We start from the raw sequence: 22,525 nt of genomic DNA, 5'->3' as shown, positions 1-22,525 counted from the left end.
ACACCCCAACATTATCTGAACATGTTGTACGATTAATTCTTATTTACTTTGGAAACATCCAAATTCCATGAACAATATAACTCTAGAAGTTAAATTCTCTGAGGATGCCTCATACCTTATGGTCTTTATTTCATTCAGATGTGGCCACTAATGATAGTTCTGCTGCTGGCAACCTCGGCTTCTGCTGCAGTGATGTGCCCAAATGGAAGTCCTTGCCCAGATCAATCAACATGTTGTAAGCTTGAATCTGGTAATTATAACTGCTGCCCAGTGGAAAAGGTATGGAATAAATATTAAATGGAAAAGGGTAATTTAATCATGCTTGGGCTGGGCATGACTCACTCTTGCTTACACAGACCATGCTTGGGTCTAATGGGGTGCTGTTGTCCTTGCCCCCTGCAGCTAAAAAAGGTAGGTGGAGCCTGCCCACAGTCCCATCGACTGCCCAACAGCCATTTAATGTGAGGAGGTGTCTCGCTTGGGGTGGAAACCCCATTTTTAATGGTCTGCAGTTTCATAGTCCCAGGTTGAGGGGTGTGAAGGGGGAGGGGGCCTGGGTTCGAGAGGCCGGGGAGAGGGTTAAACGGAGGAGATGATCTTGTGGGGAAGGGTGCCTACAATGGGCCCAGGGGTCCACAAATGAGGATTCCCCCTGGCCTGACTCCAGTCTGCGTAGCTAAAGCTGCCAGGCTGCCTGACAGGCATAGGCCTGCCCCATCCACAGGTATTATATCTACGGCAGCCACATGAGGCCCTTAAGTGGACAACTGATGGCCACTCAATGGGCTCAAGGACAGGTGGGCCACCTGATTGTTCACCATTAATGGCGGTGGGGGCTGGGGTGGGCAGGTAGGTGGCAGGCATGGCACCCACTGGATTTTGTGCCACCCCACCTTCAACCTGCTGGCAAGGGAGTGTACATTCCTGCCCCATGTGTGTGACTTTACCAAACATCGTATCAATATAATCTCAACAATGTCAAAGATCAGAGTTATGTCAGGAATGTGATTTCACAGAATGTGGCAATCACTAATAACACTCCACAAGTCAGACTTGTGCAACATGGTGAAATGTTGATGTGCAAAATTTGACCTATTTCAGTTTCATTCACCTTTGATTAAACTCACAATGGTTTCACTTGTTGAATTATGGTGTTCACTTTTGTTTGGGTCCTGACTGCCCGCTTCTACATTGTAGCCAACAGAAGCTATAAAGCAAAAACAGAATTACCTGGAAAAACTCAGCAGGTCTGGCAGCATCGGTGGAGAAGAAAAGAGTCGACGTTTCGAGTCCTCACGACCCTTCAGCAGAACTGAGTATAGTTAGGAGAGGGGTGAAATATAAGCTGGTTTAAGGTGGGGTGGGGGACAGAGAAGTTGAGGGAGGGGGAGGGGGTGGGGGGTGGTTGTAGGGACAAGCAAGCGAATATAAAGAATCAGTTTGTCAAGAACTTCTTACTTCACACCAGAAACTTTCCCCATCAAGCAGGAAAATGGATCTTGAACAAAAACATAAGTGGATAAAATCTGAAATGGCTGAAGACAAATGCTCAATCCAGGGATCTGCAGATTGCATGTAGGAGAAATATAAGATACTGTTCCTGGAGCTCTCACTGAGCTACATTGGAGCAGTTTGAGGTCAAGAAAAGAGCTCAGACTGGGGATGGAAGAGGTAGTTAAAATTATGAACCGGGGAGACTTGAGAATTAAACATAAAACAAAAGTACTGGACAAATTCGTCACCTATTCTGCCTTTTTTCAGCTCTGTGGAGTGGATTGAGCTAGGAACACATGTTGGAAACGACTGAAAGGAAAATCTGATTTTTTCTATAACAGGCTCCTGACTCACAATTGTGGGTGGAAAAAAACAGTAAAAAGTTGGAAATAAGAGTACTGGTCTGAACTGGCGTTCCATTTTAAGGTATACAAGACCAGTTCGGACCAGTGCCCTTATTTCCCAGTTTTTACTGTTTTTCCTTCTGTTTGGAATTACCCATATTGCCATGTTTGTCTTTCAAATGCAACAAATATTTTAAAGACTTTTTTAATATAGATTGACCGCGACAGATAAATGCACAACCTGGGCACAATTTTATGCTTCCCTGCTGGCAGGTGTGGGGGAGGGGCGGGGGGTACATAAAATTCCCCAGGCGGCCTTCCCGCCGCTCCCCCACTCACCCCAACCTGCCTGCAATTTAAGTGGGGAGAGTGAGGCCTGGGACGTCCTGCCCACCCTCAACCCAATTGAGGCCCTTAAGTGGCCAATTATTAGCCACTTAAGGGTTGCTTCCTGCCCCATCCTCAATTCTGAGGCTGGTGGAAGGAGTTTGGGGCAGGGAGAAAGCATGGCAGGTCACCCTGATTGGGCCTCGGGCATTAAGAGAGGGCGTCTCCCTCAAGCTTTCCCAACCCCTCCCCGCACCCCCCCCCAACCCCTCTCCTCCACAAGATCTTTCCCCACAGGTGCTCCCTCACCCCCGGCCTCTCCATTCAGACCTCTACCCCCACCTTGGACCTCACCTTTCCCACAAGCTGAGATCCCCCCATTCCCCCCCCACCCCCGCACTTAACTGGTCCTGGAATCTGGGTCTTCGAATTTGGGAACTGCTTGTAGCCCCATCCCTGGTACTGGTGCTGCTGAGACTCCAGGTCTACCAGCCAATTAGATTGGCTGACAGGTCTCTGAGGTGGGACTTCTGTCAATTGAGGGAAACGCTGCCATCCAAAAAATCCTGCCACTGGTGTAATACTGAGCTTGCATAGATCAGGAAGGTCCTAGGTTCAGTGTCAGTGACTGTTGGGTTAGCTAAATTGAGATGTGATCCTACAAATGGTGTCAGCATCCTTGGGTTTAGGGAAGGAAAATCATCTAGAGTTCCAATTTCTTGGGGATACCTGCCCAGCTAAATTAAAGAGAGATTGCTGTATCAGGAGCTTATTGCCTTTCTAACCACCTGCTGGATCCAGGGTGCCAGCCTGAGCAACACCCCGTGATTGAATACTCCTCACAACTCTTCCTATCTCTCCTCTACCTCTCCTACTATGCTCCTGGCATCCCCCACCTAGACCTCCAACCTCCCAAGTCTCCAATCTCCCCCCCTCCGAGGCCTTTGATTCCCCCATGACCTGCCTACATGAAACCTCTGATCTCTCTCCCAACCACCCCGCCCACTCCTCCGATACCCAGATACTAGGATTGGATCTTCCCCCAGTACCCCGTGATCAACCACACCCAGAACAAAAACAACAGTAAAAACTGGGAAATAAGAATACTGGTCCAAACAGTTTTTTCCTCCTGGGCACCTGTCAGGGCATGGACCTACCTGATCTTGTGGACTCCTCAGAGCTGCTCCCAACCTGACTGGAAGTCAAGACTGTCAATCAGGCTGCCTTCCAGTTGGGGAACATGTCAGTAGTGTCACACATGTTTTGGAACATGCAAGGTGAATCCAATTTCTGCTTTCCCTAAGTAGAACCTTTACCCCCACCCCCCAACCGCACCCCCCCCCCCCCCCCCCCCCCCGCCCCAAGCTGCTGATGGCTCTGAAACTTCCCTCCCTTATCCCTGCATAGGGACCATTGCCCGAAAGTTCCTCCATGTGAACACCTCATTAGGTCACAATCAGGTTCAGTTCTTATAAAAGGAATGCTGGAAATACTCATCAGATCAGGTAGCATCTGTGGAGAGCAACAAAGTTAACGGGTGGAATTTCCTGCTCTAGAGACTAAGTGCGATGGTGGATGGGATAAGTGACGTTTTTCCCGCTGTGCTGCAGGACAGGATGTTTCACCCAATTTCATGCTTGAAAGCCATTACTTATGCATCGGCGAGCAGCTCTCCAACACATGGAGGGGCAGGCAGTAATTCATCTACCCTGGGCAGTGATTCATCCGCCCTGCCATTAGCTAATGGGGTCAAAGATCCTGGTGCCACATTTAAATGCCACCTGAACACATTCACTCTCTGCAGCCCAGCTGTGCTCACGACCAACCCTGGGATGGCCCGCAGCAACAAGAAGCGTGTGGGCCCGAGGTTTAGCCACAACTCCCTGGAAGCATTAATAAGGGGTGTCCACCAACACTTGGATGTCTTTTTCCTGAGGAAAGCTCCAGGAAGTCCACCAACCTCACCTCGTTGGCCTGGGAGGTGGCCACAAAGGAGGTCTGTGCCATGGGCAACCAACGACAAAAGGCCCTGCAGTGCAGGAACAGGATGAATGATCAAATCTGCACCGCCTGAGTAAGGCAACCTTCAACTCACTCCAAACTCTCACTCTTATAATGGCACCATGCACTCAAAGGGTTACACTATTCAGGGATCTCGCATAATGTTAATGGGCCAGATATCAGCACTGTCTCGCAGACAGTTTAACATCACCAGCATCTTATCTATCCTGCTGCACAAACAGCATCTTCAGCCCTTACTGGGGAAAGTTTGGCATACACAGTTTGGCATATATGCTTCCTGACCTCTATTCCATCCCTTCTCATCACATTCCATCCATTTGTCTTCATGCAAGCCAAGCTTGCACACAACAGGAGAGAAAGATCCCACTGGAGGAATGGCCAGCATCCTGGAGCTGATGCAATTCAAGGAGGATGCCGCTGAGTTAGTGGGGCGGACATGGATCGGTCTGTTGTAAAGGCAAGATCTGCCTCTCCATATAAATACTGTGACTACAAAAGTAGGTCAGAGGCTAGGAATTGTGTGGCAAGCAACTCACTTCCTGACTCCCCAAAGCCTGTCCACCACCTACAATGCACAAGTCAGGAGTTTGATCGAATACTCCCCACTTGCCTGGATGAGTGCAGCTCCCACAGCACTCAAATCTTGACACTGTCCAGGACAAAGCAGCCCACCTGATTGGCACCACATCCACAAATATTCGCTCCCTCCACCACTGACGCACAGTAGCCGCAGTGTGCACCATCTACAAGATGCACTGCAGGAATTCACCAAGGCTCCTTAGACAGCGCCTTCCAAACCCACGACCACTACCATCTAGAAAGACAAGGGCAGCAGATAGATAGGAACACCACCACCTGGAAGTTCCCCTCCAAGTCACTCACCGTCCTGGCTTGGAAATATATCGCTGTTCCTTCATTGTCACTGGATCAATATCCTGGAACTCCCTCCCTAACAGCACCGCAGTGGTTCAAAACGGCAGCTCACCAGCACCTTAAGGACAACTAGGGATGGGCAATAAATGCTGGCCCAACCAGTGAAGCCTGCATTTCGTGAATGAATATAAAAAAAACTCGCCAAGTTCATCACAGACAACAGGGCGTAGGAGGCTGCCTCCACCTCTCCTGTGGATGTCAGGGATGCAATTAGACATAGTGGTAGGGCTAGAAGAAAGTAAAATTCTGAGATCACTATGGGGGCACAGGTGTTCACTCACTGTATATATCATGCACCTTTGTAAATATTTCCTGTTCATGACAATGGTCTTATGATTTGAATACATCATTCATGTACATCTCTGTGCCCTCTTACTGCGAGGGTGACCCAAGCTCCCAGTTCGTGGCTGCTTCCCTTTGTGAGCCTCAGATTCATGTGATGTTTAGTGAACTCTTGGTTACTCACCCCTTGTGTAATGTAAGAGACATGTGTTGAGCTCTTTCCCGCAAGTGTCTGCACCTTGAGTTTGGAACCTTAGGCCTTACAACACACCATATAATTATGTCTGTCCATGCCCTGGAGGGTTATAAGTTATGTTGTTTAATCAATACTGAGCTGTCTTCATAATTTGTGAGAAAGCACAGGACCTGAGGCCAATATGGCTTCCACAACATGTGCACATCACTGTGGCTGCACAAAGTGTCTCTCATTCAGGTGGCCACCACTGCATCATGTGCAGTTGACAGAGGGTTTGTGCTGGTATGTTACCTTTCACACTCACAGCAGCTACGTACAGCTTTGGCTGCTGACCTTTCCAAAGATGAGGGCCTTGTGATCCTTAAGGGCTGAGGGTCCAAGGCCGATTGTTGGCCCTGCTTGCGATGTCACTGGTTGTAAAGGCCTCTCTGATCACAGGCATGACACTTGCTCCCACTGGAACCTTTTGGCTTTCGGAGTGTCACAGACATTTCTTCCATGTTGTGCTGCTGCAAGGGCATCCTCACATGGAAGCTGATCATCATTACCCTCTTCAGCTTCCTGCCCTTCCAGATCCTCATTGTCCAAGGAGCCTCCTCCATGTCAGCCTCTGGCAAGCAATCTTCTCTTTGAAGCACCAACTTGTGAAGTGCACAACACACCACGATGATGCAGGACAATCCCCTGTGGAGAGTACTGCAGAGTCCCACCTGAGTGGTCCAAACATCAGAAGCACATCTTCAGGAAGCCAATGGTTTGCTCATTGAAGGATCTTGTCACACAGTGTGGCATGTTGTATCTCCCCTCTGAGGCACTTGGAGGATGACACACAGGTGGCACGAACCATCTTTTCAATAGGTAACCATTGCCACCCAGCAGCCAAACCTGTAAGTGCTGCAGCCCCTTGAGTACCTGTGATGCCTGGGAGTGACTCAGGATGTATGAGTCATTAGAATTCCCAGGGTACCTGGCACAAACATGTATGATGATCGTACACCAGTTGAACATTCAAGGAGTGGAACCCTTTCCCTGCCAGGGAGCTCTCAAAGCCACATGTGTGCAAATGCTTGCACCCTGCATTCTGGGGAAGCCTGAGATAGCTGTGAATCCAAGAAATTTAGCAGCCTGGCTAGCTTATCCCTTGTGAACTTTATACAATGATGAGCCTTACTATAGAAGGCATCCATCAACTCCTTTATACATTTGTGTGGAGGACTGAGAGATGCCACATAGGTCCCCTGTGGATCCCTGAAATGAGCCACTTACAGAAAAGTTAAGTGCAGCAGTGACCTTCAGGGGCACTGACAGAGGATGGCCTCAGTCCATGTGGCAGAGAGCAGTCTCTCAGACCATGTAGTGTTAGATCCTCCTGCAGAATGGGGAAGATATGAGCCACCACATCTCTTGACAAGCACAGACATGTGTGGCACTGTGTTTCACTCACCTCCAAATAAGCTAAGTGTCCTTGGTGGATCCTTGGTCATGCCAGTAGTCTCCGTGAGATGGATCTGACCTCCTCAGCCTTTTGTTCTTCCTGGGGCTCCCCTGGACCATGCACCTCAGACCGGGGCTCCTCTCTAAGCTGTGCTAGGCAGCGCTGGGCCCTTCCCCTCAATTGGAGCACTGCCAGCCTCCATTATTAAATCCTCCCTTTTTTTGTGGACAGATCGATCTAACAGACAAATTTAGATTGATAAACTATAGTAGACCTCCCACTCAGCCAGAAAGCCACTGTCAGGATCTAGTGCAGTGTCTGCGCTACTCGCCTTTCCCTGTTCTAGCCTTATAGCTGAGGCACACCCTCAGATTATAGGTGCCTAAGAAGCCACCCTGAAATCCCAAGTCCATGTGGATGGAAGAGGCTTGAGCCCAGCCATGCTATGGTCACCCTCACCGAAGGCACTCGGAAGATGCCTGATTTGGATTAGAGATTAGGTCTGCCTTGTACGTTTTGGAATGACTAGATGCCCTTTGGCCCTTAACCGTGTCGTTTGGGGAATTGTACTTGATGGGGTTTGATTTAGCATCTTGCAGATATCCAGCAGTTGTGTTCCCTAAATGGCTGGATGCCTCTTCCCTTCTCCCATTCGTGACGTTTAAATGCTCAATTAGACTACTTCTAATGCAAGCCCATTGACTATTGCTGTCTTGTGTAAAAGTGTACCATTACTTAGTGGTTCCAACTCTCAGTTCTCACAATAGTGTTCATGAGTTCTATAATCTCCATGTTGAGAATCTTAAGTATGAGGGTGCCCCCTGAAAGGGCTCCTGAATCCAGCCGTGTGCTTCTCCCACACTGCCTCAGACCCCTCCCATGGAGATTTTATTCCAGTTTCATTTTTAAGCTGTGTCATTGATTTGGGGTCTCAAGATGATGGTGCTGTACTTCTCCTTCCAGGCCAGCTTTGGCCCTCCCACTGTCACCATTCACGTCCCTCCGATCATCTTAGAACCCTATGTGCAGTTTGACCTCCGTCAGGTAACTCTCCAGCCTCCCTCAGTAACCCTGGAGCCCATAGTTATTGTGGTGGGCATTCCTGCCCTCCACCCTGAAGTCATCATGGTGGATGCTCCTATGCCCCATGTGGACCTCACCCCTCCCCACCTTGACGTTGTGTGCATGCTCACTTAGAGATGAACTTCTCCCCCTCCAAACAAGAGCTTTGAGTACCCCACCTATTACCTTTTCCCCATTTACAGGTTGCAAATGCCTCCCCTGACCATGACCATCCCATCTGCAGCCCAGTGCCAAGCCAGCCAGCCCCAAGACTACCGACTGAGACTATGACCACACCCTGCACGCCAAGCCGTGCTTGACCCTCATTGAGCACACAGGTCTTGCCCCTCCCTTGGTCAGAACCACAACATGAGTGCCATGCATAGCTTTATAGCATGGCCCACAGAGCCCCAGGACTGCCTTTAATCTAAGCCCAACTATGATGTCCACAGAGCCCCAAGACTCAACTTTTTTGGCCTCCGTACCGGGTCTATGACTGTCTGTCTGTTACTAAGTGCGCCCCCACCCCCACCCCTGTTCCTTCAGGCCTGACCACAACACCATTTCCCTCTCCCCCTCCATAAGTTGTTGTGCAAGCTTTAACCCATACCCCCGGTAACCCTTGTACTAGACTAACCCCTCCGACTCTAGAGTCTGTGTTCATCCCTTTCAACTTGTGCCATATGAAACCCACCCATCCCCCTCCGTGTCTGCAGCACAGACTCTTCTATGTTGGGCTATAGCTTCCCCACACCCAATCATCCCTCTGCCTGCTATCCTTCCCCACTCCCCCAAATCTCCTAGCCCCTATGCTGCCTTTTGTTGGTAGGGTGCAGCTCTGCCAGAGACCTGAGGCACACAGAATGCAGTGCCCCCAGAGAAACATGGCACCCATCGTGAGCAGCCCCACTAGGCACCCGAGGGGCCACTGCCATATGTGTGCAATTGATCGCATCCTGTACTCTAGGGAAGTTTGGGAGAAGTCTGAGATAGCTACAAACCCCAGAAATTCAGCAGCCTGGCTAGCTTCAATGCATGTGAACTTCACATAATAAGCCTTACTGTAGAGGGCACCTGTCATCTCCTTGGTACATTTATGTGTTGAGGACTGAGATGCCGCATAAGTTCCCTGTGGATCCCTGGAAAAATCCGCAAGCAAAGAAACTTGAGTGCAGGGGATGTTCTCCCAGTCCATGGTGCATTAGATCCTCCTGCAGAATGTGGTAGATATGATCCACCATCTCTTGACAACCTCAGATGTGTGCAGCATTGTCTTTCACTCATCTCCAGATAGGAAATTCATCTTTGGTAGATCCTTGGTCGCGTGAGTCACCTTCGTGGGATGGGTCTAACCTCTTCATCCCCTGGTTCTTGCTGGGGCTCCCCTGGACCATGGACTTCAAGGTGGGCCTCCTCTTGAAGCTGCGCTAGGCAGCGCACACTCCCACACTGCCACAGACCCTTCCCGTGTACTTTCTTTTCGGCTTCCATTTCAAACTGTGCAATAACTTCAGGATTTTAAGATGGTGCTACATTTCTACTTTGGGATCAGCTTTGACCCTCCCCCTGTCAGTGTTTGGGTCCCTCCAATCTTCCTGGATCCTCACAATGTGCAGGTAGACCTCCCTCCGATTATTCTCCAGCCTCTCCCAGTAACCCTGGAGCCCATAGTTATTGTGGTTGACATTCCAGCCCTGCCCCCTGAACCCAGCATTGTTGATGTCCCCTTGCTCCATGTGGACCTTGCAGCTCCCCATCTCAAGGCTGTGTGCACAGTGGAGAACCTGCCCCATCCCCAGGAGAGCTTTGAGTATCCCCCCTCGCCCCATCCCCATTACCTTTTCCCCGCTCTCCTCAAATTCATGAGTGAAGTGAAGGTGGACAGCTACACGCCACTGATATCTGGTCGTGATTCAGACTGGCCTAATTTCCTGCTGGCATGATCTGTAATTGGGAGAGAACGTGATTCCAACAATTTGCACATTTAATAAGTATTCATGATATACTAATACATGCAAATGGGATTCCTGACATGGATCAGTTGGAAGCCTGACCCACCATCAGCCCCCCATAAAAGTGCTGATGGTTAACATTCCTCTTGTTTTCATGCCAGTGGAATTCAGACTTTGGACCTCAGTTTTCCAATCCCACCCGCCATGAAACCTACCATTGGGGGGACAGAAATTCTTCCTGACGTTTCAGGTCAATGACCTTTCATCAGAACAGACTAGCTAAAGTTGTCATGATCCTTCCCCTGCCATTGTTGTTCATTGCCACAGTTACAGCTGGAATAATGGCAACTTGGTAAAGCTTCCTCAAATGTGCACTGAGGAGTCAACACCTTCATGGAAGTGTTTCATATACTGGCAATGTGGTTGCTGGCTTCTGGTATGTGTGGCCTTTCTTATCTAGAAAGACGGTAATCTTACTTGGGTAGTTAATTCAAACGGGTTTATTCACACTCTATATAAGATAGGTTACAGAGTAGGTATGTGTCTCATGAATACAGAGTGTTCCATTCTCTCTCCCAAGTGTCTAGCACATTACTGCTGATGTAACTGTCACATCATGGTCTACATCACTCATTACCATAACTATTCTATTAGCCCGTTACTCTACACTTCCCCACGAGTATTGTCAACTTCTTTACAATGACATTAAACTATGTTTTAAACTAATTAAAGTGCATTTCTGTAACTCCCTTTAACTGCTACAGATTCTACCCAACTTCTACTCCTACTCTTTCCCCACCACCCCACCCCCGCCACCCAAGTCACTGTCAGTTTTAAAGTTGGTGTCAAAGGCTTTAACTTCCACTGTAACTGAACAATAGTTCTGATTAAGACCATTTACTTCCCCCAGAAACTCTGTAATTTCATCTGTTATTATTTCCAATTCCTTGGATGGTGTGCATTTCATAAATATTTTCTTGCCTTCTTCCTACATTAAAGTTGTTGGACTTGCAGAAACACTTTAAGTGTCCAGCCTTCCCACACTGGAAACACTCTGCACCTTCTGTTGGACAATCTTGGCATCTGTGCTGTTTCTTTGCATTGTAACATAACACCTCAAAATTGCTGCTGATGGACTTCCTGCCCTTGGACCCATTTTGGCAGGCTTTTAATGGGTGGGGCCACCAACCTTGGGCCTACCCAGTTAATGGAGTCATCTAGAGCCTTGGTGTTGCGACAGATTATGGCCCAGTTTACCTCTTGAGTTCGGCCTGCCTCGCATAATGAACCACTTAATCCAGACTGAGGTGGTCTTTGGTCTGTAAAACAACTGAGAGCTTTTCATCACAGACCCTGATGACAACGTGGTCATGAATAAGTTCCTCTTTCAAGGCACCATATCCGCAAGAGCTAGCTAGGTGATATAGGTGGGTAAGAAATAATTTGATCTACTCCCCTGGTCTTTGGGATCTTTGGTTAAAGCGCACTCGCTCTATCATGAGGTTTTGTTTTGGGCTAAAATATGTGCCGAACGCTTTGAGGACGGTGTCAAAGTCTGTGGAGGTCTCTCCCACCCTGTCTCAAGAAGACATCACCGGCAACTAGTCCTCCGGCATCTGGTCCTCCAGCATAAGGAAATGAAGTAACCCGGTGCTTCTGCTCTTTAGTATGAAAGCCTGATGTTGCTCGATATCAGAGGAAATGTTTCTTCCATAACTCCCACTTTGCCTCTCTGCTGTTTACAGCCCTGCATACCAAGCCATGCCTTATCCCAACTGAGCACACAGGCCTTGCCTCTCCCTGGAGTGGCACTATGATATGCATGCCATGCATAGCCCTGTTGCATGGCCCACAAAGCCCCAGGACAGCCTTTATCCGCTCACTCCAACCTCTTAGCCCCAGACCAGGGACTATCTTTCAATGAGTTTTCCCATTCCTTCATGACTGATCACAAAACAGTCTCCCGCCCCCCAACACTCCATGAGTCTCTCGTCAACCCATCCCTCCTGTGCCACATGAACACAAACCGGCCCTCCCGCACTCCTATCCCGGAGTCTGCGTGCTTTCCCTCCGGTTCATTCTGGAATCATCCCAGATTTGCACCATGCGGTAACCGGGGGGAAAAGGAACATTTTACCCTCCGGCTGCAATGGCGGCTTTTCATGCTGTATCATCCTAATCCCACTTCATTAATCATGCATTCCCGGGAAATGCCAATCCGATGGCAGGTAGGCTCTCATTCACCCATCAGCCGTTACCTTGCTGCTTCCTCACGCTGGGCACCATATTTAAAATGCAGCCATGCACAGAGCTTCCAGCCCAGGACTGCTTCACAGAAGACGTGGCCCCAAAAGGCAAGAAGACTGCAGACACCCGAATCAATGATGTGCCCCTGGGATGACCTCTGGACACTGTTGGGGCCCGCTACGATACCTTCTACCCCTGCTCTGGCCGCAGGAGGCCCATCAGTTTTACCACTCCAGTTTGGGAGGCGGTGGCAAAGGTGGTCAGTGCCAACGCTGCACAGAAGATGTTGGCGATCCAGTGCAGAAAAAAGATGAATGATCTCATCCGTGCCACCAGGGTAAGGCAACCATCTCATCACTCTCACCTCACAAAGCTATCACATTCCTCTTGCCCATTTCCAGCTCAAGGGACATCACCACTCACTATCTCACACACACTGTCACATCTCCATCTGGCCTCATCTCCTTTGAAGGCTGGCTCCTCAGCGCTCGACCTCTTAAGGTCACTTGCACTGATCAACATGTGCCCCCACACACACCCTGGGTCACCCTTCTTCCCCAGTACAGCCCCCGCCCTGCAGCCTCTTCCCTTCCCCAAGCAAGTCATAGCTCTGCAGCCGTTGAAAAGCCACCCTCATCTCACGGCCGGTCTTGTAAGTATAGTCCTGCCCACCTAAGAGTGATATGGTGCTGCCTGCGAAGCCTGGCGCTGATGACTGCGGGTGCTGCCCGAAGCAAGGTAGGTAAACAAGCATCAAAGTCCCAAGCGAAGTGCAGCTCGCCAAGTGCATGTTACTTATGTTCAGTTGTGAAACACTGCATGCTGACTTGCTCAGATGATCCAGCGTGTGAGGATGATTCCAGCGAGCTGGACTTATAATGATGTGCAGCAGGAAACGTGGCCCGCCATTGACGGGCAGAGCAAACGATTGCAAACTGGTTTCGCAACGGTGTGAAACCAATTTTTGGCCTTCCTGCCATACTGACACGCCCTCCATGATGCCTGACACCAGCGGGCATGGAAAATTCTGCCTATAAAGCTTGATTCCCAACCCCCATTCTGTGTCTGCACTATGCTGGTCTCTGTTTCACAGTGCAGTCCTGCCTGAGACCTGCAGCACACATTGAGCACTGTCCTCCTAGAGAACAGAGGCACCCACTGTGAGCAGACCAACCCTACACCCTCACCAGCGTGGCATAACACTGGCATTGCTGAGAAACTGGAGCAGCACTATAGAGCTGAGTGTAACATTCAAACCCTCCCTCCAAAGTCACGAGCAAAGTAGAGTGGACAGCTGCATGCCTCTTATATCCGGTCATGATTTAGACCAGTCTAATTTCCTACTGGTGTGGCACGTATTTGGGAGGGGGAATGTGATTCCAGCGAGTAGTGTTCTTAATGAGCATTCATGACATAGTATGCCTGCAACTGGCATTCCTGACATGGATCAGCGGGAAACCCAACCCGGCAAGAGCCTGCAATGAAAGTGGTGAGGGGAAAATTCCAAATTGATTTCACGCTGGCGGGATTCCGACTTTTGGCCACTCTCCGAATTTTCCCCTCCTGCTCGCCACCAAACCTGATGCTGGCAGGACTGGAAAATTCTTCGCTATGCCTTTTTCTTTCAAAAAAAGCACATCCTTGTAACAGTCTCTCATGGGTATAGACTGTACCATCCTCTCTCCGGAGTGTCTAGCATATGACTCCTGATGTCACTGTTAAATTATGGTCTACATTACTCATTACCATAACTATTCTATTAATCTGTTACACAGCACGAAGCAAGGGAGAAAATTGAAGTAGAGAAAGAAACTTTTTATGACAGTCCACCTCTCCAGATTCTAGAGGACACAATCAATTGTTTTCAAATAACCATTCTGTTCTAAACTTTCCACACTCCACATTTTTGTAGAAATAAATATTTCACTTGCTAAACCGCAGAATTACCAGGTAGTTCAATATTTAACACTGAATTTAACACTTGCAGAGACATGGCTGCATAGACAACTTGGGCCCAAGGTATGACAGCTCAGTGGTCAGGAACTTCTGTGGAGCTGCTCCTGCTCTGCCACAATAACATCACCAGAAGTCTGACTGAAACCCCATCTGCCGGCACAAAGGGGTTTCTGCTGATCTTCTGGCGAAGCTGCAAATTGGCAGCAATACTAAAAATCAAATCCAGTGCAAACCCTCTCTGACCACTGGTGAGGTGCCAGAGGACTGGAGGACTGCTAACATTTGCCATTATTAAAAAAGGGAGGAAGGGATAGACCAGGAAATTACAGGCCAGTCAGTCTAACCTCGGTGGTGGGCAAGTTACTAGAAAGAATTCTGAGGGACAGAATATATCTGCACTTGGAGGTAGTCAGCATGGATTTGTTAAGGGAAGGTCGTGTTTGACAAATTTTATTGAATTTTTTGAGGAGGTAACCAGGAGTGTTGATGAGGTTAATGCATTTGATGTGGTTGACATGGACTTTAGCAAGGCTTTTGATAAGGTCCCTCATGGTAGACTGGTCAAGAAAGTAAGAGCCCATGGGATCCAAGGCGAAGTGGCAGGTTGGATCCAAAATTGGCTGAGAGGCAGGAAGCAGAGTGTGATGGTAGAGGGATGTTTCTGTGACTGGGAGTCTGTTTACAGTGGGGTCCTGCAGGGCTCTGTGCTGGGGCCTTTGCTGTTTGTGGTGTACATAAATTGTTTGGACTTAAATGTAGGGGGTATGATCAAGAAGTTTGCGGATGACATGAAAATTGGTAGGGTGGTAAATAATGAGGAGGATAGACGTAAACTGCAGGAGGATATTAATGGACTGATCAGGTGGGCAGAGCAGTGACAAATGGACTTCAACCCAGAAAAGTGTGAGGTAATGCACTTGGGGAGGGCTAACAAGGCAAGGGATTACACTATGAATGGCAGGACCCTGGAAAGTACTGAAGATCAGAGGGACCTTGGTGTGCACATCCACAGATCCCTGAAGGTAGCAGGGCTGGTAGATAAGGTGGTTAAGAAGGCATATGGGATACTTGCCTTTATTAGCCAAGGCATAGAATACAAGAGCAAGGAGGTTATGCTGGAACTGTATAAAACGCTGGTTAGGCCACAACTGTAGTATTGAGTGCAGTTCTGGTCACCACATTACAAGAAGGATGTGATTACAATGGAGGTGATGCTGCCTGGGCTGGAGGATCTGAGCTATGAGGATAGATTGGATGGGCTGGGGTTGTTTTCCTTGGAGAAGCGAAGGTTGAGAGGGGACCTGATAGATGTGTATAAGGTTAAGAGGGGCATAGATAGGGTGGGTAGGAAGGCACTTTTTCCATTAGTAGAGGGGTCAATAACCAGGGAGAATAAAATTAAGGTAAGAGGTAGAAGGCTATGAGGGGAGTTGAGGAGAAATTATTTCACCCAGAGGGTGGTAGGAGTCTGGAACTCACTGTCAGCAAGGGTGGTTAAGTCAGAAACACTCGTCACATTTAATAAGTATTTAGATATTCACTTGTGTTGCCAGAGCCTCCAGGGCTATGGGCCAAAGCACTGGAAAATGGGATTAGTGTAGTCAGATCTTTGTTTATCGGCGTGGATATGATGGGCCGAATGACCTCCTTCTGTGCTGCAAACGCCTGAGCCTATGGGCAGGATTTTTCAGTCGGTGTGCGGGAGCGAGCCCGACACACCGACACATAAAATGACGTGCGATGACGTCAGGCATGCGTCCCGACATCATCGCACTGTGTTGCGATGTTTCGTTCAGCGGGCATGCACCAGAGTTGGCTGTGAGCCCGCCGATATGTAAACGGCCTATTAAGGCCATTAAGGAAGTGATTAAGGTCATTGTTAACCCTGCCTGTCCAACCTAACGGTTGGCGGGCAGGCGAAAAGGCCAAGCGGCCTTCACGTTTTTTAAGAAACCTCATCTACGAGCGGGATGAGGTTTCCTAAAGCTTTTATTAAATAAATTTTTAAAATTTCATAAATATAAAAACATGTCCCATCTCATGTGGCACAGTCATGAGGGGATATGTTTAAATACATTTTTAAAACTTCTATTTAATAATTTCAAAAGCCCTTCAATCTCCCTGAGGCAGCTCTGTGCCTCAGGGAGATTGAAGCGCTCTTTTGCGCACATGTGCGAAGGTGCGCTGGCCCCAACTCTCCCTCCTCCTCCCCGCCCGCACAGGTAGCGCTGAGCCCACCCGCCACCTGAAAAATTCAGGCCTATGAGTCTGAAATTTTGTGGCCAATACATTTCTGAAGACTGGTTTTTACTAACGGGCTGTATCGCAAATGTTATGCAATCCCCGTGAAACTTATATTTTTAAATCGCAAGGTGGTGAGGTAGAAAGTGAAATTTGGGTAAGCCACATTCATTGATAGAAATCAAGAGTCTTTCCAGGTTTTTAGAGAGTGAACTTGTATGATTCAATGTACTGTCAGGAGTAAATTACCATGTCTGCCAATTTACATGGTTATAAACATGAATGGTCAAAGTACACACTATTTACCCCATTTTTTACTTCATAGCTTTACATTTTTTTCCTGTTTTCCTGCCTTGGGACAGATCTTGAAGGCAGGGAGAGCAAAGTTGGAGCAATGGAAATGGGCTGGGAAGCAGAAAGGAAACTGAAGTAGGGTTTGAAGAAAGACTACAGTACGTAGAAACAAGTAGGCCTAAAGTCCACAAAAGCAGGGAAGAAGAGGCAACAGCCAAGTGGGAAAAAAAGTGGGCCAGAAGGGGAAGCGGAACACAGGAGAAATAAGGGTATGAACAGAGAGCAAGGAAGAAAGTGGAATAAAGCCTAAGTAGGAGCAACCCAAGGCAGCCCAAAGTGAAAACCAGAGGCAGAGTCAAGAAGGGAGGCAGGAGTATTCCTGGAATGATTAGAATTATAGGGTGTCAAGTGGGGCCAGATACCTCTGTAGCCCGTAGAAATGAGTTGGAAGAATGGGCAGTAAGGTGCAATGTCATTGTCCAGTGTTGAAAGCCTGCAATTACACTAATGGGCAAATAAAATGTTGGCATCAGAATTTCTCATTATAGGCGGGATCAATATCATGGGGATTCTCCCCTTCTTCCACCATGACATCCGTGCAAAAGTAATGGAAACCACAAAGCAATGTAAAAGCCATTGTGTGCATGTCTGTGCCACCAAAGTTATAGTGAATGACCTCAGAAGTGGCACCATAAAAAACGTTTCACTCAAAAGTCATGAAATAGGAAGCAAGTAATATTGACATTAAGTGCACATTAAATGCAATATTTAAAAAAAAAAAGTACTTTCAGGTGCCCAGGGCATTGTAAATAGGATATCAAAGAACATGCTGTTCTTTTATCAGTGGGTTGGTCTGCAGAGGAACTGCCAGTCCAACTCCTCCCATTACCACCCTCACTCTCACCACCCTCCCCACAATTTAGTCAGGCTAAAATACTATAGAAGTCAAGGAACACAAGAAATAGGGGCAGAAGTAGACCATATGGCCTGTTGGGCATGCTTCACCATTCAATGTGACCTTTGAAACCTTGAAAAATCCCTCCAAAAACAAGGGTTGACTTATATGTCCAGTATAAAAATGAGCTGCTGTTGTGGTTGTGGGTGTGAAATTACATTTGCATCTGACCCAAGAGTGGGCATGTCTTAAACTCCACATCTTCGCAACACAGTCTGAATCGCCTGCTGCTATCTTGCGCTTGGTTATAAAGTACTTATAAAAGAAGTAAAACATGCATTTGTAGGGTGACAAATTGAGGCTGACTACTAATGCAAGTATAGCATGTTGTGGCTGAAAAGGGGGATTGATTTATACACCAAGAATATACAAAAACATGATTTTTGGAGCTGGAAAAATGGGGTCGTCCTATTAGCCGGGTCGACTTACAGGCCATGAGTTATGGTATCTTCCTTGACATTAATCACAGGATGTAATGGAGATCAGTTAAGATTTCATACAAATTACTTACTGAGAGGATAGAAAAAACATGAGAGAAATTTTATGGAGTTGACCAATGATCAAGTTGAAGGTTTCCCATAGCTAAATACACAACTCTATATCCCTTTTTTAGCATTTTAATTTCCACCTGGTCCAGCAGAATTCCAGCTTACAACACTCATCTTCCGACTAGGCACTTTACAGACTTCCGGGCTGAATATTGAATTCAACAACTTTAGATCTTAAACTCCCTCCCCCATCCCCACTCCCTTTCTGTTTCTTCCCCCTCCCTTTTGTTTTTTCCAATAATTTATATAGATTTTTCTTTTCCCACCTATTTCCATTATTTTTAAATCTATAACTGTAATACCCTGTTAGTCTTTCCACCCCTCCCCCACTAGAGCTGTACCTTGAGTGTCCTGCCATCCATTCTTAATTAGCACATTTTCTTAGATAATATCACCACCTTCAACACGTCTTTGTTCCTTTTGTCTGTGACATCTTTTGATTATCTGCTCCTATCACTGCTTGTCCCTACAACCACCAGCCCCCCCACAACTTCTCTCCCCCCACCTTAAACCAGCTTATATTTCACCCCTCTCCTAACTTTACTCAGTTCTGCTGAAGGGTCATGAGGACTCGAAACGTCAACTCTTTTCTTCTCCGCCAATGCTGCCAGACCTGCTGAGTTTTTCCAGGTAATTCTGTTTTTGTTTTACAACACTAGTTGTCCAGGGAATTTCCACAGGTAGAATTTGTGTGGGAAGCTTGATCAATGGAACTACATTCTTCTTTCTTGGGCTGACATATAATACTAAAATCAAACAAGAGCTCACATATACTTGGATTAAACACTAGTGCCGGGAAGTTCCCATCACAGCAAAGATACAACTTCAGTGGATCTCCCGCTCAGGGACCATACTGCAGCCCTTACGTAATTCACAAAGTCCTTCATACCTCTAACTATGCACTTGAAAATCGTCTTAGAATTACTGGAGTTGATAATAGGGAACTACATGAAGAAACAATGCCCAGCCATTTTCATTGTCCCATGTTTCTCAGTTACTCATAATGTATGGGTTTTTCACCAAAGCTGTAGCACATCATTATTTCAAAGCAGGATTATGAGAGACCATGAATGTACAGTTACCACTGACAAAGGAGACATGTCTAAGCCATGATCTTGTTGAATGGCGGAGCAGGCTCGAGAGGACAAAAGACCTACTCCTGCTCATAATTCATATGTTCGTTATGTTCCATTTTGATCACTAATATAAGGCCTCAGCAAAATTCATGCTGGTGAGAGCGGTGATGAATCTTGTTGTGACCTCTTGAAAGGCTCTATACCTTAGTTGAGCCTACCAAGCAAAGAAGCAGAATGTTTGTAATTGAAGAGAGTTTAATACATGGATCCACTTGAAGATAATATATGAAAAGTCAATAGTTACTGTTCAAAGCTGACAAACAAATGAAGTTCTCCTTTTTTGGACCACAGATTAAGAACAATCCAAATTGGAAGTCTTGTAACGGTTAGGCTAATTCATTGGTCATTTTTTGTTGTTTCCATGATGTTTAGTTCAATTCCTGTGGAGATTCTGAACTCAGTGAATCGTTGGTTGTTTCTTTGACTCTGGTATATAGACTTCTTAATTTCAAAGTAGGATTATGTGAGATTGTGAATGTGATTCTGAAGCGTTAATTTCTCTCACCATTGAAATAGATTTTCAACTTCTGCCTGGGGCAGCAAATATGTAATGCCAGTTGAAATCCAGCCACATAGAGCTTTTTCTAAATTTTGGTTAATGACACTATGGCAAAAAACTGAGGCATTTTTGTCGACATTGGAATATTTATTGGATCCTTTAGTCTAATACACAACATTAAATTAGATTCTTCAGATTGAAGTGGCCATTTTGCTTTGTGGTGCATCTGCCCCTTTAAAGTTTCTTGCTGTCTCTTTTGGTATCACTCCTACTGCAACCACTGGGATTTTCCTCTGTTGCAATGGGAGGCCTCCTTTTGAAACCAGGAACTCTGTTGGGAGCCCATGTGCATTTGAAATGGCCCAGCGAGGAAACTGAGCTGTGTTGCACTGGTGGTAGTGGCACAATTTGGCAGCACAAAACTATCACAACGACACCTAACGCATGAGTATGAAAGTGCTTGTCAGCTATTTTAACAGAGGCATCACCCAGTTAAAAATAAGGAGACTGACCCCACCACTACAATATTGTTTGTATAGCAATATCACATAGGATAATTTGTTTGTTTGGATCACATTTGTAAGCTCTATGAACTCTTGGTTCTGATGTATTGAAAGCAGTATGAATCACCTTCACAAAGTTATAACAATGATATTTCCTTGGATTTATATTTAGACTGTCTGCTGTTTTGGTGGCACGAAGTGCTGTCCAACAGATTTCAAAGGTGATTTCTCTCCATCATCTACGGCACTGAAGTATCAGACCATTCCAGCGGAAAACAAGATGCTCGAAATGGAGGCAAATGCTCTGAGCAACAGTGTTAGCAGTGACAGCTCCATAATTTACTGCGATAAGTTACATTACTGTCCAAATGGATATACCTGCTGTAGAACACAGAACGGAGGTTGGAGCTGCTGTCCACATACTTCGGTATGTTACATACTGTATTACTAAAATATAAATTATGAATTTACATTTATATTTTCTTAAGTTGTCCAAATCCCCACAGTGAAAGGGAACTAACTTTACATTACGTCCTCACTCTAATTATATTAAGCACATTTTGCAATTTTCCTGATTCTGTGACCGGAGACTGGAAATGGAGGAAAATGCAATCAACTGATATTCTCATTGCTTGCAATGGTACACTCTGATATGGAGCTGGTGATTTTATCGTGACCACTAGCATGAATGGCTTCAATCTGCATTGACCCTGAATGGATTTTCCCTGCAGCGCATTTAAGCGTGGGTACAATATATTAATACAGCAAAAATCGATTTCAGATAATGTATTTGTATTTGTTTCCAGATTTCTTGAAGTCAACTGCTGGAACCCTCTTTTAACCTACAACAGTTACCAGGATAAAAAAGGACTTTGGTCCTTTTGACACCCTTATGTGTTCACCTTTCCATACTGCCCTCAATTCCATTTTTGTTATGCTTTGCACGCCAATGTTGTAAATTCTCAAGGTCACCCCTACCTGACTGTAAAGCAAAGTGCACCCAGATGTGGTACATTATCTTTTGAGTGGGACAGGGAACACCCAGGGATGGTAATGGAGGAATTTGGGGCATTGCCTCAGAGCTGTGGTTCTGTGAAATGACTATGTCAAGCCATTGCTTCACTATGTTGTTGTCCCAAGTTGATTATCAGTTCCATATAACGATTTTTCCAGGTCAACTCGGGTTGTCAACACTCCAGGATTGTCCTGGAGTCTCCAGGAATTAAAGATCAATCTCCAGGACATTGCTGTGTGCTACACTGGAGAAATATCATCAGGGCATTAAAAAGTTTGGGGTTTTTTTTGTCATTTTCTTTGAACATTTTTCTTTACTAGATACAAAGATATTGAAAATAGAGGGGGAAAAGGCTGTTTTTTCACAGTCAAACATCATTCAATTGGGTAATGAATCTTTTTGATTACCAATTGGAGTAGGAAGGCAGTGCCTCACATAGATGGATGTGTTGACCAACAAATAGCTGGAGCATGGGGGCAGTCATGTATTCCTGGAGATTTCATCACATTTAATCAGAGTTGGCAACCCTAGTGTCAACCTGTCTGAGACTGTCTAAATCACTCCCTATGCCATTGATGATTAGTTGCTAGGAATGTTGGCAGTAGATCTATTCAACCTTTATTATGATTGAGTTAACTACATAATATTGGATTGGAATCATGTGTAGGCCAGACCAGTGGAGTGGAAGGGGTGGGGGGAATGGGGTGGGGGGGAGCAGTTTCCTTTCCATGAAATACATTAGCGGATCAGTTAGCATTTATGATGGCGGGTTATCATGGTTAAATATTTTGATGTCAGTCTGCAAATTAACAGATTTATTGAATTCAATTTCATAATTTGGATTTGACCTCACCTTTGGGTTGCTAGTTCAGTTCTATGAGCACTATATTACCATTTCTGGTACAATGCAATGATTTGCTACTGTTGGTCCAGAAGCTTTAATACTTATAACATCTTTGTTTTGGAGGGGCAGGTAGTGTTGAACTTGTTTAAAATAAAAGCAAAAAACTGCGGATGCTGGAAATCCAAAACAAAAATAAAAATACCTGGAAAAACTCAGCAGGTCTGGCAGCATCTGCGGAGA

General features: G+C 46.5%; 1 protein-coding gene across 5 annotated transcripts in view; it reads left to right on the top strand.

The window, feature by feature from the left end:
• Positions 1 to 22,525, top strand: part of fam133b (family with sequence similarity 133 member B) — a 112,040-nt gene that overhangs the window by 81,957 nt on the left and 7,558 nt on the right. For all 5 annotated transcript variants that reach the window (XM_078538932.1, XM_078538930.1, XM_078538935.1 and 2 more), the window contains exons 11-12: positions 139 to 279; positions 20,599 to 20,853. In XM_078538932.1, coding sequence (XP_078395058.1) covers positions 139 to 279; positions 20,599 to 20,853 — 396 coding nt within the window. The remainder of the gene's footprint in view (positions 1 to 138; positions 280 to 20,598; positions 20,854 to 22,525) is intronic.

Source organism: Cetorhinus maximus, chromosome 3 (assembly GCF_964194155.1).
Source record: "Cetorhinus maximus chromosome 3, sCetMax3.hap1.1, whole genome shotgun sequence".
NCBI classification, from domain to species: Eukaryota; Metazoa; Chordata; class Chondrichthyes; order Lamniformes; family Cetorhinidae; genus Cetorhinus; species Cetorhinus maximus.
This window is presented reverse-complemented; position numbering and strand designations above follow the sequence as displayed.